Raw genomic sequence first — 16,263 nt, forward strand, 5'->3', positions numbered from 1 at the left:
TACCTTTATTTAACCTGCATGTTTATTACAAATATGGGCTTTTTCTGTCGTCTTTGAGGACTGTGATCTTGCTCACCTGAGCTTTGTGGAAGCGCTGGATTTCGCTCATCCTTGCTTTCCGCTCCAGAGTTTTCATCCGCTTTAGGTTGTGTTTCTCTGACTCCGAAATCTCAAAATCAGCCCCCTGAACACAGAAAACACAATCCTGAGTCAACAACTTCCTAGAGAACAGCTTTTTATCAGTCTACCAGAAAACATGATCACATGATCTAGTGTTTTTATCAGATATTTTCCCCAAATCATGCAACCTTTGTTCATGAAGTGGCATCATAATCAAGCTCTATTCTGGGCAGTCATGCTCAAGAAATGTCATGCATATAAATTTGGCCTTCTGACCAAATCTAGGGCCGTTCCTCAGCCAAAATAAGCTACGGACCAAGTGTTAAAATACTACTTTGAACATAACCTCACCTTGCAATCCAAATAATGGTCTTCTCCTTGAAGATCCTCTTCACTCTCCTCTTCGTCATCGTCAACACCTTCTTCATTATAGTCATGTTGATCTGGCTGAGCTTGTTCTAATAAAAATCATAGCAAAATCAGCTGCTAAAAATTAATCTTAACCAAGAGACGTTCAGTACTAAAAGATATTTGTACACATAATAATATTTTCGATTTGGCATCACTGACACTGAATGAGAACAAAACTTAAACATTATTGTCTTCTGTGGAGCTGCTTTATAGCGGAATTGAATTTGTTTCATAATTGACCCAAAAATGAAATTTTCGCCATCATTTAACTAATTTTATTTTACAGTAAAATAACAACAGTAGTAATTTTTCTTTAATATTTAGACAATATTATTAATAATAATATTTAACAAATGTAACAACAATAATAATATATTACATTTTATTAATCATGTTGATAGATAATAACAAGATTTTTTGGCCAAATTGTGCAGCCTTACACACAATTCTTTTATTTTATTTTATTGAACTATTGTGTTTTACTTTTAGAGCTGCTTTACAGCAGAATTTGACTTTGTCTCATATTTGAAGAAGTTTGCTATTTTAGCAGGTCTATTAACATAATTTTAACAGAAAGACCTGCTTATTAACTCTATGGCTTTTGAAACAATCTGTATTGTATAAAGTGTTATCTAAATAAAGTTGAATTGACTACCAAAAATGTTGACTCCTAACCTGAAGGTGCGACTCTGAGGACGCTGAAGCGCTGCTGCAGTCGAGGTGAAGACAGATTCCATGGGGAAAACTTGGAGCGTATCTTTCCGTGTTGCGAGTGTGTGGAAGGTGGCGGTTCGCTCTTCCTTCTCATGCAGCGCCGGTTTTGCTGTTCCCGCAAGCTCTTCCCGGTTGCGGTGCCTCCGCTCCAGTAGCCCTCCTCCTCACCTGCTTCGTGCTGCTTGGAGGAAGAGGAGGTGGAGGCGGCGGAAGATGAGGCGGGCGTCTCCGAGTCTGAATCCTGACTGAGCAGGTCGGCCTTCTCCTCTTCGCTCAGCTGAAGTTTACGCAGCGACGGTTTGGATTTGGATTCTGGAGTTTCCTCTTGGTTGTGCTCTGGTTCCTCAGGGGAATTCGAAGGTTGAGGCACCACGTTATGGACAGTGTGAGGTTTTGGGAGCGGAGCTCTGGACTGTCGAGGGGCTGGCACTGGAACGGACGGACTGCTGTTATTTTGTTGGTTCTCGATGCCTGTGCTCTCTGGATTGAGCTCTGGGGGTTTGTTCGCTTCATGAGAGTTGGATGGCGGTTGGTCTTCTTGCTCTGTGGGAGTGAGACACTCAGTCGATTCTTCAAAGTCAGGGTCAACGGAGATCTTGTACGAGCCCTTCCGTCTCACAGAGACGTGTGGAGGTGGGGATGAAATCTCCACTGTTTCACCATTTTTCTTCTTCTCATCCTCCTCATTAAGGCCATTATCGATTTGATTCTAGAAAATCAAAAAACATAACATTATAATGATATTTTGTGCAAGTGCATGAACTGTTACACTGCGAAACTGTTTTAGACAAAGAAACGTGTCCAAATACAATTCATATGTACTACTGTTCAAAAGTTTATGGTTGGTATGATTTTTAAATATTTTGAAAGTCTCTTATGCTCATCGAGACTGCATTTATTTTACCAAAAATACAATAAAAACACTGAAATTGTGAGATATTATAGCAGTTTTAAATAACTGGTCTCTATGCAAATTTATTAAAAAATAATAATTTATATTTGTAACGCAAAGCTGAATTTTCAGCATCATTAATCAGTGTCACATTTTCCTTCAGAAATCATTTTAATATGCTGACTTGCTGCTCAAGAAACATTTCTTATTATCAATGCTGAAAGCACTTGTGCTGCGTAGTATTTTTGTGGAAACATTTGTAAAAAAAAAAAAAAAAAAAAAAAGATATTCAAGATTCTTTAATCAAAAAAAGTCTGATCAGTTTGATTCTAAACTAATAACTCTAATTACTAACTAACTTTAATTAAGACTTTAATTAGGTTACTAACTGACTGTTTTTATTATTTGTACTTAGAGATACACATTTTGACTTTTGTATCCTATAAAAAAAAAACTAAACCACTAAAAAGACTAAAGGCTAATAAGAAGTATAATGTCATTAACATAATTTGGTAATGAAATTGCTTTATTTTTTACAAACATGTGCATAATTTCTGAAATTAAGTTCATATTTATAATTACAGAATATTTAGTAAATTATATTAATTTGAAAATAAATAAATTACCTAGCTGGGAACTACTTTCAGGCGCTGCGTAATATCACTGCGCCTGCTGCACCCATGGTAACGCAGCAAAGTTCCTTGATTATTACGCCGGAATGAGAGTATAGTTCCTAGCCATATCAGCCTAGAAAATCACAACTTTTCATTTTCTGTCAGTCTTAGAACATGATGTAACTACAGAAGAGTCAAGCTTTAAATAGGAAAATGAATCGAAACTCTGGTCATTTTTGATGACCAAATGCTAATGGTCTAATCTGATTCAATGATCTATGCTAAGCTAAGCTAAAAGTGCTACCGCCAGACCCGGAGATCGGCTGAATGGATTCAAAAACGGTAAAACTGTTCAACTCTAGGGGAGTTGTAAAATGAGCCTATTTCCAAAAAGAGTGTTCCTTTAACCAGCCACACTCAGCAAAATATTGTTTAATTATCATTACTGAAAAAATACTAAAATATTAATTTAATTTTTGTCAATATAACACACCCCTAGACGGCACCTTAACACAATGCACATTAAGTATGTACAATGGGAAAGCAGACTTGCTAAGCATTCTCATCTTCAGTTGTGCATTAGCATTATGTTGGTTTAAATTGAGTAGTATTAAAACTGCTTGTCTTTAAATCATACAGCTCAATAGGTTGAAACAAAAAGTGACTGCAAAAAACATCAGTAGCTCACAGAAAACTGCATAGCTCTGAGGAGTCTTATGACCAACCACTAGGAATCCAATCCCACAAGCATTACTTTACACAGACGCCCTCTTCACACACACACACACACACACACACACATGGATTCACAGCACAATCTCAGTGTTACACACCATTCTGCACAAGAGCAGGAAAGGAAAGGAAATGTTTTCCCTGACACAGGGAAAACATATAATGCTGTTATAACATATAACATATATGTTATGTATATAATGAGGAATTATACCACCATAACATACTTAACAAAACTTGCAAAACTAAGAGCTTAACCTAACTCTAAATTTGCACTATGATCAGGAATAACACATGATAAAACACATGATAAAACACTAGAAAAATTATAAACAATTGGACCGAAAAAAAAAGTCCAAATAAATCAATTTCATAGATATTTTTATGAACTATACGAACTATGGCTTAATAATGAAAGTTATTATGCTCCCCACACTCTCAGAGCAATATCCTTCCCAGTATCCTCACACAAGAGATCCGACAGTAAATAGGAGGCAATTAAGCGTCTCATTAGCTCTGATGTGATTCATACCTGTGAGCCTCTGTGACCTTCATCACCCTCCTCTTCCTCAGCCGCTGAGTGCAGCTCACAGTAGAATCTCCCTGAAGACAAATCAAATACAACATGTTCTGGACTGTTAATATCAAGGGTTGTAACACCGATGTAAACGCTTTTTTTAGACAAGGGGTAAATTATTGATCAAGCCCCACAAGCAGGATCATTTCAGAAGATCTATTTTTGAAGGGCTGCATAGGTGGTTGATTGTAATTTACATGTGCTGTAATAATTAGAACCTAATAAAAATGCATTCCACACTGTGCAAGTTATGAATAGCTTTAAAAGCTTATGTAATCATTTATATAACATCAAGATATTTCAGTCCTTATGACAGCAGATGAGAGACAAGTGCATGATAAATAATAAAATAAATTGCATTATGTAACACAAGAAATATAAAAAATAACAATACTGAAATATTTATTATTCAGAAAATATGGAAAATTATATACTGTATTTAGGCCTACTTTTACCTACTGTTACTCATTGATCTACAAAAATAAAATAAAAAGAAATTAATATTTAAGTAAAAAAAAAAAGTATAAAAATAAAAAAAATTAAATGAAGTAAAATGAGGTAAAATAAAAATAAATGAAGTATAATAAAATAAAATAATAATAAAACAATGAAGTGTACATAAAATGAAGTATAATAAAGTAAAGAATGAAGTATACTAAAGTAAAAATCAGAGAAGCAAACAGGTAAGAACCTGGGGCATGCTCCACATGGATTTTTTTTAAAGATATTTGTTTTACATGCTCATTTGTAGTTAGTTTAAGGTATTTTTTAAAATATTTTTTATTACCTTATTTGTCCAAAAATGTTTCACCAAAAAACAAAACAAAAATCTAGTTGCAACCTTTTACAAAAATCAAGATTTAATATATTTGGTCAAAATCCCATATTATAAAAGATGAAGTGCTATGCAGTCTATTTAAGACCATATTGGGTGATTAGACGGCAATGCTGACCTAAAATGCAAAATGTTTGCCCTCTCTCTGTTCCCACATCTCAGACCTTAAATAATTAAAATATTAATATTACATTTTTAGACATAGTCAGTTAAAGAGTAAAGAAAATCCTGTACAAACCTTACTAGCAGTTGCCCAAATGGTTATCAGTCTTACTTTTCCAATACAAATAAGACCAGTCTACCTTTTCATAGCTGAATATAAAAAGTTATGGCCAGTCTGCAACCGGCCCCAGTTCTTCATTTACCTTTGTAAGATCACAAGTACCCTTGTAAGACCCCCCCCCCATAAAAACATTTTCTCATTGGATCTAAACAAATTTCATAGATGACCTATTTTGATCTCAAAATAGTGAGTTGTCACCTAATTGATATCAAGGGTTTTTGGCATGACCATGTATCCCAGGCTTACCCGTGTCGGAGTGGAAAGTGTATCCGCCCTGCCGCAGAGTGGAGCTGCACTGATAACAACTGAAACAACTGCGATGGAAGAACTTGCCCTCAGCACTTCCTCTCTCCAGCACGTACAGATGCTTGTTGCAGAAATAACAGAGCTCACTGCTGCCCGCCTCTGATGAGGCCATGGGCACCATGGGCACCACGGGCACCGCAGGCTGGACAATGAGACAAAGTTTAAGATACTGCACATATAATTACTATGGAGCAATAAGTTACAAGAATTGACTTTTTTTTTTTTTTAACTAGGGAGCAATATTTGCCCCCTGGAATATATTTTTTATCTTTACAATTTACAAGGCATTTGAAATGTGAAAATTCTCTTGAGATTCTCTTTGTGAACAACAGATCAAATCTGTCATTTTTCATCTAACTGTAGTTTTAAATGTTTAGAAATGCTGGGAGCATTTTAAAAGACACATTAAATAAAATATATTCAAAATTAATTATTAAACATAAGCTTAAACATTTAATGTTTAAAAAACATTAATTAATACAAAAATGAATTCATTACAGATGGGCATTTCTGTCCAAATATTTTAATATTAAAGGCATTTTTGTCACTTTCAGAGGTTTTGTAATTTCTAATCCTGATCTGAGAGAATATTTCTTCATTTTAAGCCTGATACATAACGAAGTCACCTATATCTATAGGTCTGCACATCATTTGTTGTGTTTAATGGCAGAAATTACGACAGAATATCTGTCTTCACCCCTAACAGGCGTTAACTGCATTGCAACAACAGTACTGCACCTTTGATTGAGAAACTAGATTTCACCACTTACTTTTTCCTCTTTTGCATTCTTCTCCTCCTCTTTCTCCTTCATCTTCTGCTGTTTTGGTCCTTTCTCCGATGCCAGTCGGTCCTGGGAGACACGGGCCACATTATCTCATTTACAGCTCAGGTTACGTAAAGTGGCGACAGCAGATCGACAGAAATAAACAATGATTTCACTGTTATCCTGCACCACAAACACGTAGCAAGCAAACTATAGTATCCTTTTTGTATCGTCCTCTTATCATTCGTTTAACTTCCTCGTTGTGGTGACAGCATAGGAGTAATTAGCTTTGGCAACAGCTGTGTGTGTAACGGGGGCGTTTAGTTGTGGTTAGTTACAATAGCGATTGCACATGGTTTCATGCTCTATTTAATGCAACACACTACATGACCTTTGACAGGCACCACTGCTACAATGTCAACAATACAGGGTTTGTTTGACATGATAACAGGCAGGTGTTTGTGTACCTTGCGTCTTTGGATGGAGTTGCGCTTGAGCGTGTTGAGGAAGAAGGCGGCCGAGCGGGTTCTGGACAGCGAGAGGGTCTTGTTGTTGGGCAAGAGGCTGTTGGAGCGTTCTGAGGAAGACAAGAGGAGTGAAAATAGTGAGAAGCAAATAAATGATGCAAAACACAGTTGCATGAATGTGGCAAAGAAATAAAGATGTTATGTAAAAGTAAAATGATTAAATATATTTCCAAACCATAAATAATGACCAACAATGATAAAAAAAAAACATTATGTATAACCTGTCCAAAAACATGATCTATTATTTAAGCTTTTCATATTGCAGCAAAACCAGAAAACTCCGAGCAATGGCATACATACATATAAATAATACATTTAAAATAAAAACAATTAAAAAGTAAAAAAAAAAACTAAACAGCAAAATCGTATAAGCACCGTATTTTATATTTTTAAACAACTCAAAGTAATAACACACACACACACACACATACATGTGTATATATATATATGTGTGTGCACGTGTGTGTGATAAAAATTATAAACATACAAATAAATAAATCAATAAACAAAAAAAGCAAAATATTAAAAGCATATTTAGATATAAAATATAACGAAACAAATAAAAATACAAAAATAAATAATAATAAAAAACAGCAAAATATTAAAAGCATTGTATTACATGTAGTTCAACAACTAAATAATAACAATAACATGATATAACATGCAATATAAATAGTTAATAATAAATATCTAAATACATTTAAAATACAAACAAAAGTATAAATAAATTAAAATATTAATAAACAATAATAAAATTAAAATTAAAAGAAAAAAAGCATTGTATTTTACATGTAGTTCAAAAAATTTAAAAAATATTCTTAATTTGAATAATTTAAAAATAATAAAATAAAATTTAAAATAAATGTAGTGCAAACATTGTGAACTGTAAATCAAACATGCTTAAAATGTCTTCAAATCCTGAACATCATTAATCATATCATACACACATAACTGAACAAGAAAAGCGTCATTTATAATATCTTTCATAATCCAGAACAACCTTCCATAAACTGTGCATTTTAGATGCAATTCGCTGGATGGCTTTAGCAATCCATAAAAATGCATGCAAAGTAAAATAAAACAATAAATAAATCACATGAATAAATCATAAAATACAATAAAATAACTTCCTACCCTTTAAACTGAACGAATACGAGTTGTCACATTCAATATGCGGTTTGCAGTGTCGTGTTAGAGATGAGCTGTATTGGATCCCACCCCCTTCCCCAGAATACACACATCCACAGCCTACGTGAGTGACAGCTCAACCTGGAGCACATCTGTGTGAGATCCCCTCCCAAGCACAGCATCCAACAACTAAACGCTCAATCCTGCTCTCTAAAGCCCCTCTAATGGCTGCGACTCCTCTTCTGCAGATGGCGTTTTGTAATCCGTCTCAGAGCAGTGCGTGTCGAGGCTGGACTCCCACCCAATCGCTCATAAGCTGCTGATTTCTCCCCAGCTGAGTGCATTTGCTGCTGTAGCCGCTGCTGTCAGACTACAGACTACAGCAGAATACTGCCCATTCCCAGCAGTGCATGCTGGGAAGGGGTCTTAAAGAGACAGCAGACCTGATTCCAGGTGGTGATGATGATGATGATGCTATTATGTGTGCTAGGACATTCATTAGCCTGTTTCTCTTAGATGTTCGGGAAATGACTTTTTTTCTCCCTGAATTTTCATACAGATCATGCATTGAAACAAAGCTGAAAATTCACAGTTGAGAAATCATGACATTATTGTCACAACCATAAGCATGTTAACATGCGCTACTGTTCATAAATCTGGGGTCAGTAAGATTTTTATTAATATTAATATTTTCATTCCGCAATGATGCATTAAACTGATCAAAAGTGAAAGTAAAGACATTTATAATTACTAAAGATGCTATTGCTTCAAATAAATGTGGTTCTTGTGAACTTTCCGATCATCAAAAATAGTATCACTATTTTCACAAAAATACTAAGTGTTCAAAATTGATAACAATTGCAAATCAGCATATTAGAATGATTTCTGAAGGATCATGTGACACTGAAGACTGGAGTAATGATGCTGAAAATTCAGCTTTGACCACAGGAATAAATTACATTTGAAAATATACTCAAATACAAAAAAAAGTTATTTGAAATTGTAATAATATTTCGTAATATTACTGTTTTTACTGTATTTTGGAGAAAACAAATGCAGCCTTGATGAGCAGAGAAGACTTCATATTATATATATATATATATATATATATATATATATATGAAAAAAAAATCTCACAGGCCCCAAACTTTTAATCTGTAGTGTATGACTGCCTACAGTCAGTCACAGAAATGTACTTTGTAATTTTTTTTATTAATTATGGAAGTTTTTAACACATTAACAACCATTTATCTGTAATCCACACTACAAAAAAACAAAAACAAAGTGTGAACAATGCCAATATGCAAAGGTTTGCCAGCTATAACAGAAGTATTTGTAAAATACAGATACTGTACAAGTCTTAAAGGCAAAAGGGTTGAGACTGAATAAGCAACGTAGATACAACCAATAAACAGTATTATATATTTCAGACAATCAGTAAAAGTGTATTTCAAAGTTATGAATGCCTCCAGAAATGGCCTTGATTACCTGCTGGTGTATGTTTCTCGGTGAGAGCGTGGCGTATCTGTGTGAGGTAGACGACCATAGACAGCTGGTCGATTTTCCCACAGGTGGTCATTTCACTGGCACGCATGACCGGAGTGATGCCAAACTCTCTCTCCATCAGGCCAAAGGCCAACTTATTGTTCCCGGTGAAGTTATATTCATCTAGAGAAGACATGTCACTGCAAGAGAGGAAAACATGCACATCATTTACATTTATTTACCGTTGCAGGTAATATAGGTCTGTATCTATCCATCTATCTATCTGACCATCTCTGTTCAAAAGTTTGGGGTTAGTAACGTTTTTTGAGAGAAGTCTCTTTTGCTCACCAAGGCTGCATTTATTTGATCCAAAATACAGTAAAAACAATACTACAGTGCAATAATATTACAAACCCAAATAAATGTTTTCTTTTTGAATATATTTTAAAATGCAATGTATTGCAGTGATGGTAAAGCTGAATACTCCAGTAATGGAAACACAGTAATGTGCGGGCTCCTTGTTATTTTGTTTTCAGGATTCTTTGATTAACAGCATTTGTTTGAAACAGAAATCTTTTGTAAATTTATAAAAAAAATGTAACCATCACTTTTGATCAACGTAATGCATCCTTGCTGAATAAAAGTATTCATTTCTTTTAAAAAATCCTTACTGACCTCAAACTTTCTGTATTTAGCAAGACCTTTTCAAAGCAAAACTCAGCTCTTCATGTTCAATCAGACACTAATATTCTTGTTCGCTGTTGGTTAGTGTGATCTTACATGAGTTGAGGTCTGAAGTTGTGGATGAGAGAGCAGAGAGCCATCCCAGACCTCCAGGACTCGCTCAGGTCTCTCACCTTCACATGTTCATACCCCGCTGTGTTCTTCTGACACCAGGACAGCAGATCCTCCAGACGCCTGATGGAGTCTAAACACACCAATTCAGTTCATCACTTCACTGTAAAGTCTGAGTTTGTTCCTTTTTGAGATGTTAACAGATATATTGCATATTATTGAATTAAAGGGGACCTATTATGCAAAAATCACTTTTATAAGGTGTTTGAACAGTTGTGTGGCTGCAGTATGTGAAAACAACCAGTCTATAATGGTAGAAATCCACGTCACCGAGGGGAAAAAGTCCCGCCCATTTGTGACGCTGCCCTATAAGCATAGACACAGCCCTGAGTGAGAAGCTGCGGTCCGCCTCCGCCATTAACAGCTACTGATTACTGTAGTTGCTGGAGATATAATGTCAGCGCCAAAGAGGCTTATCAAGTGTTGTGTTTTGGGATGCACTAACGAACATAGGAGTCTCCATAGATTCCCTCCTTCTGAGCCGCTGAGGACACTGTGGTTAAGTTTCATTGTCTAAGGAAATATCCCAATACATCAGCAAGTCGTCATCACCACAACTAGATGCCTAAATGCATTGAGTTGCTGCCATGTGATTGGCTGATTAGCAATTTGTGTTACCAAGCAATTGAACAGGTGTACCTAAAAGTGGCCGGTGAGTGTATGTATGTATGTATATATAAACACTTATAAGTATAGTAAGTATGTGTAAGTTAAGGTATGACTGTCGTATGGCACTTACCTTTTTTAGGTTTACTTTGTATGAAGGGTTTCATCTGTTTGTTGGCTTTACCACCCTCTATGTCATATAGACGCTTGATCTTTAAATTGAACACAAACAGTCTTCATTAAAAACTCTTCCATTGCTAATTACAGTATTTCAGGCAGCTTTTGCATGCGTCTAGGACTGTGTGTTTGACCTGCACGGGTTTGATAGAGGACAGGTTGACGTTTGGGTAACGTGTGGATGGATCGATGCTGTAGGCGGTGTAGTTCTTGCTGGTGTTTTCTGGAGTCGTTTGAGAGAGTAACTGATACACGCTCTCCCTGTAAAAGATACGCACAGCATCACTCACTATTGCACTAACTGACTCATACATGCATTTTATCTCATTTTATGTTGATAGATACAGTTCATAAGTTCGGGGTTGATAAGATTTTAATGTTTTTGAAATAAGTCTCTTATGATTACCAAGGATGCATTTATTTGATCAAAAATATATATTAAAAACAGTAATATTGTGAAATATTATAATTTAACATAGCTGATTTTTTTATTTAAATATACTTAATGTAATTTATTTCTGTGATCAAAGCTTAATTTTCAGCACCATTATTCCAGTCTTCAGTCCTTCAGAAATCATTCTAATATGCTGATTTGCTGCATAAGAAACATTTCTTATTATTATCAATGTTGAAAACAGCTTAATGTGTGTATACACTGTAAAAAAAAAAAAGTTGAGCAAACTTAAAAGTTTAAGGCAACCAGCTTCAGCAGATCGAGTTTTCTTAACTTCTTGTTTTAAGTTTAGGTTTATACAACAAAAAGCTAAGAAAACTCAAAATTACTAAAAAAATAAGTTGAGAACTCAAAAATCTGCTGAAGCTTAAACTTTTAAGTTTGCTCAACTTTTTTTTTTTACAGTGTAGAAACCGAGATAATTTAAGGATTCTTTGATAAATAGAAAAATAAAAAGAATATAATTTCATTGAAATAATTTTTGTAATATTATAAATGGTGTAAAAATGGTAAATTGTACCTCTCCGCCAACACCTCCAGGGGTGGCACACCTTTTCCCCAACTCTTGACCATCCACACAGTGTCAAACACAGCCAGGAAACCACGAGCAATGCCGGTACCCAGAGGCCAAAACGGCTGTAGAAGAATGAATAAATGAATTAATTAATTAATTATTTAAATAAACATAAAATAATAAAAAATAAATAATTGAAAAAAATTAAATACATTTTTTTTGTAGTATTTAAAAGGAAAATTAATAAAATTAAATAAAACAAAACATGGCCGATATTTATATGTAGATGTTTTAGTTAGTTTGATGGCCAATACATTGTTTTACTGTTGTACTATTTAAACAGTGTTTACAATAAAATTCTACATTATATTAAAATTATTATAATAAATATTATAACAAAAAAGACACTGTAGTAGTTTTGAAAGCTCAGATTGAAAAATACAGTTCTGAAATAGTACAAAAAAAAAAGTCCTTATAATATTTGCCTTCTTTATCAGTCTAATGTCATAATCAGCCACTCTGTTGACTCATAACACACCTCTACTAGAGAGTCTCCCACCAGCGCGATGAGCAGTCTCTTCCCCTTCCTCTCCTTCACCAGAGAGGCGTTCTCTGCCCTTTGCATGCAGGTGAAGTCAAACATGGCCACGTCCGGATGGCCAGCATAGTTCTTTGCGAATTCCATGTCTGGCAGCATGTGATCTGTGGAGAAGTCAGCGGCTTCGTATGCGTACTTCTGCAGGGCCTCCTGGTTGACGTTTGCAGGTGCGAGCAGCTGACTGACATCAGAAAAGTCCTGAGAAGCAAGAAAGGTTTAATGCTAGTCTTGTTGTTTCAGCATTGATAATAATAAATGTGTCTCGAGCAGCAAATCAGCTTATTAGAATGATTTCTGAAGGATCATGTGAGTAATGATGCTGAAAATTTAGCTTTGCGTCACAGGAATAAATTACAATTTACAATATTTTTACATAGAACACTGTTATTTCAACTAGTAATGATGTTTCACAATATTACTTAATTTGTACTCCCTTTGAGCTAAAATATATTAGTTGCATTTCTAAGAGAACACAAATAGCAACTGTCTGCAGTTATTCCAGTGAGAATACAGTAACAAAAGAGGACAAGAATAGCTGCGAGGATTGATAAATGTGTTTGTAAGTGTAAATGTGAGCTGGAAACGGGTTGAAACACGCCTGAAGTATCACCTCTGCTGATAAAATCAGGGCCTTTCTAGACTCTGTTCAGGCTTCATATGAGATATTCTCAAAGCCTCAGGTCTTTGAATGTGTTTCACTGTGTGTCGTACCTGCTTTATCACTCCTTTTTTTAACAAGCTTCCCTTTTTTGCAGTCATCACAAAATAGTGAGTATCATCTTTGTAGTAGACAATGTTCTCTAGATCAACGCCTGGAAAACATGACAAACGACAGGACAGAGAATAAAGTGTGTGTGGGTTTACTTTTTATATTTTGGAGACAAAACTGGGTAACACTTTATTTTTAAGGTGTCCTTGTTACACACGTCACATGTACTTACTATTATAATAACAATTACATACAAGTAACACTAAGCCAAACCCTAACACTGTAGTAAGTACATGTAGTTAATTAACATTTCTCGGTACTTAAATGCATAATTACACTTTAACAAGGACACCTTAAAATAAAGTGTAACCCCAAACTGTTGTTAATAGAAGCTAAATTGAACAAAAAGGAAAAAAAGATTTCTAAATATTTTTTTCTGATTGAATGTAAACGGTCTGTGGTATATTCTCAGTGAGATGAAGTAACTGTGTGAGTCTGTACCGATCTCAGACTGGAGCGCCTGGAAGAATTTCTGGTTGTATATTCGGGCCACGCCACTGATCTCCTGCACCCGAGCTTCTTCTTTAGTGTGGCGGTTTACGAAGTTTGCAGTGATACCGATGGCTAACTTTCCCCTGAGCTCCTTTATCTTAAAACCTGCATGAGGAAAACAACAATGAGAAAGTGTCATTAAAATAAAAAGTTAAAAAATAAAGATATAAATGCATTTAATAATATAATAAAAAATAATAAATGTATTTAGTACAAAGTGACTGGCATAAGGTAGGTTATTACAACAATATAAAAAAATATTTTTATTGCATTTAATTAAAAACAAAATAAAAATAAATAATAAAAAATATTTTGCACAAAGTGACTTGGATAAGGATAGATTTTTATAAACATTTTTTTTTTCATTCTACAAAATAAAGTAAAATAAAATTTGTTCTATAAACTAACTAAAAAATTAGTACAAAGTGACTTGGATAAGGACGGGTTTTATAACATAAAAAGTTATTACATTTCAAGATAAAATTATAAATAAAATAAAATATACAATAGGTAGCGGACAAATTCAGCTACCTATTGAAATAAAATAAAGTAAAAAAATTTAAGTATTTCGTACGAAGTGACTTGGAAAAGCGTAGGTTTTAGAACAAAAAAAATTTTTGTTTAATTTTTTTCGTTCTACAAAATAAAGTTAAATAAAATTAGTTTTATAAAAGTACCTTATAAATAAATAAATAAACAAGTGACTTGGATAAGGAGGGTTTTTACAACATAAAAATGTTTCATTTTTAAGAAAAAAATTATTTAATGAAATAAAAAGATAAAATAATAAAAATACTCAAAGCTTTTAGTACAAAGTGACTTTCATGGAATTCACTCATCTGCGTAAATGTTTTATTTACCATCAGGCACATATCTTCCCCCTCCAGCTGAAATAAAAACATCAAACTCAAAAGCAGCAGCTGTGTGGGACGCAGGAGACACCTGTGCCCTCCATCCTGATAGAAAGAAAGAGAGAAAGAGATATGAGAGTAAAAGTTAATGGACAAATGTTATGTTTATCCACACGACTGCAGATCTTTCAATGTCCTGTGACAGCTAAATCTGGTTTGTACCTGTGGATCCTGATGGTTCCCGCAGATCTTCAAAGGTCACACCTGTGTGCACCTCAACCCCCAAAATCAGGGCCAGTTTCAACAGAATCAACTGCAGCTGACGGATACCTAGAGAAACACAGATCTCATTACTATACTTCAATTTAAGTAATACATTGTAAGAAAATAACTTCTTTAAGTGTAGTCTTTGACTACAATTTGACTATTTTAGGGTCTCTTAACTAGTTACTAATTAGCATGCATATTAATAGAATATTAGCCATTTGTTAGTAGTAATTAAGCACATATTAATGCCTTATTCTACATGACCACATTAATGTACCCTTGGTGCGCATAAGAGACTTCTTTCAAACATATTTATTTCAGATATTCTCAAATCTTTGAATACATTTTGGAAGCAAAATTTGGTTATGACTGTCGTTCACGTTGTCTGTACTTCATTTGGTAAACTAAAACAACAACAACAACAACAAAACATATAGATGCTCACTTATGTGATGAATGGATCCACTGCAGAATCTGCCATAGAATTTCTTTGCACCGAGGTTGAGAAGGTCTCGAATGGTGTACGGCCACAGATGCAGGACGTTATTCCTTGTGAAGGATGCTCTTTTTTCCAATACGACTACCTGAGCGCCTAGTAGAGCCAATTCGATCGCTGTCCTGAGACCACATGGACCAGCACCCAGCACTAAACACTAACACAGAGAGAGAAACTGGGTTACATTTCCCAGCGTCAATCAACTTTATAGAAAGAAATACCTAACATTTCTCATATATGGTACCTTATTTTGGTGACACGCCTGGCCCTGTTCATAGTCCGGATGGGTGCCTCTCTTGTCGATCTTCTGCCAGAGGTCTTTGGCTTTCCAGTAGTTGAGTCTGTCCTTCAGCTTGCTGTAGAAGTGCTTGTAGTCCCTGGGCTCGACCTCCAGGTGGCGGCAGAGTTCGATGAAGTTCTGCTGTGTGTCTTTACATGTCTGCGCCTGGATAAAGCTTTCAAACAGAGCGTGGCTGGGATCGACAGAGTCAAGCTCGATGACCATTGTGATGGGAGAGGCCTGGGAGCTGCGGAGACAAGAGAGAGTGTTTACAGAGAAATTTCAAACAAAAAGAGCATTACGAAAGTCTCTGACGTAAAAGGTTTTTAAACAACCTCTGAACATTAATTTTGATGTGTAACTCAACCATTATTTGTGCTCCAAGAAGGAAAGATCTCTCAAATAGCGTTTGCTAAATGACGCTTGGTGTGTGGCCAGTATGGTGACCCATACTCGGAATTTGTGCTCTGCATTTAACCCATCCAAGTGTACATAAACCTGGAGCAGTGGGCAGCC

At 35.2% G+C, this 16,263-nt stretch overlaps 1 protein-coding gene across 3 annotated transcripts in view; it reads right to left on the reverse strand.

The window, feature by feature from the left end:
• LOC306859987 (F-actin-monooxygenase mical1-like) overlaps window positions 1–16,263 on the reverse strand; it is a 30,558-nt gene that overhangs the window by 4,042 nt on the left and 10,253 nt on the right. For all 3 annotated transcript variants that reach the window (XM_079401470.1, XM_079401469.1, XM_079401471.1), the window contains exons 2-20: window positions 15,712–15,994; window positions 15,417–15,624; window positions 14,927–15,034; window positions 14,714–14,809; window positions 13,803–13,958; window positions 13,304–13,404; window positions 12,533–12,790; window positions 12,001–12,116; window positions 11,161–11,287; window positions 10,983–11,061; window positions 10,169–10,316; window positions 9,392–9,588; window positions 6,716–6,825; window positions 6,255–6,335; window positions 5,425–5,626; window positions 4,016–4,086; window positions 1,207–1,954; window positions 472–578; window positions 77–184 (exon numbers count right to left, since the gene is read on the reverse strand). In XM_079401470.1, coding sequence (XP_079257596.1) covers window positions 77–184; window positions 472–578; window positions 1,207–1,954; window positions 4,016–4,086; window positions 5,425–5,626; window positions 6,255–6,335; window positions 6,716–6,825; window positions 9,392–9,588; window positions 10,169–10,316; window positions 10,983–11,061; window positions 11,161–11,287; window positions 12,001–12,116; window positions 12,533–12,790; window positions 13,304–13,404; window positions 13,803–13,958; window positions 14,714–14,809; window positions 14,927–15,034; window positions 15,417–15,624; window positions 15,712–15,972 — 3,282 coding nt within the window. In that variant the 5' untranslated portion in view covers window positions 15,973–15,994. The remainder of the gene's footprint in view (window positions 1–76; window positions 185–471; window positions 579–1,206; window positions 1,955–4,015; window positions 4,087–5,424; window positions 5,627–6,254; window positions 6,336–6,715; window positions 6,826–9,391; window positions 9,589–10,168; window positions 10,317–10,982; window positions 11,062–11,160; window positions 11,288–12,000; window positions 12,117–12,532; window positions 12,791–13,303; window positions 13,405–13,802; window positions 13,959–14,713; window positions 14,810–14,926; window positions 15,035–15,416; window positions 15,625–15,711; window positions 15,995–16,263) is intronic.

Source organism: Barbus barbus (assembly GCF_936440315.1).
Source record: "Barbus barbus genome assembly, chromosome: 40".
In the NCBI taxonomy this organism is placed as follows: Eukaryota; Metazoa; Chordata; class Actinopteri; order Cypriniformes; family Cyprinidae; genus Barbus; species Barbus barbus.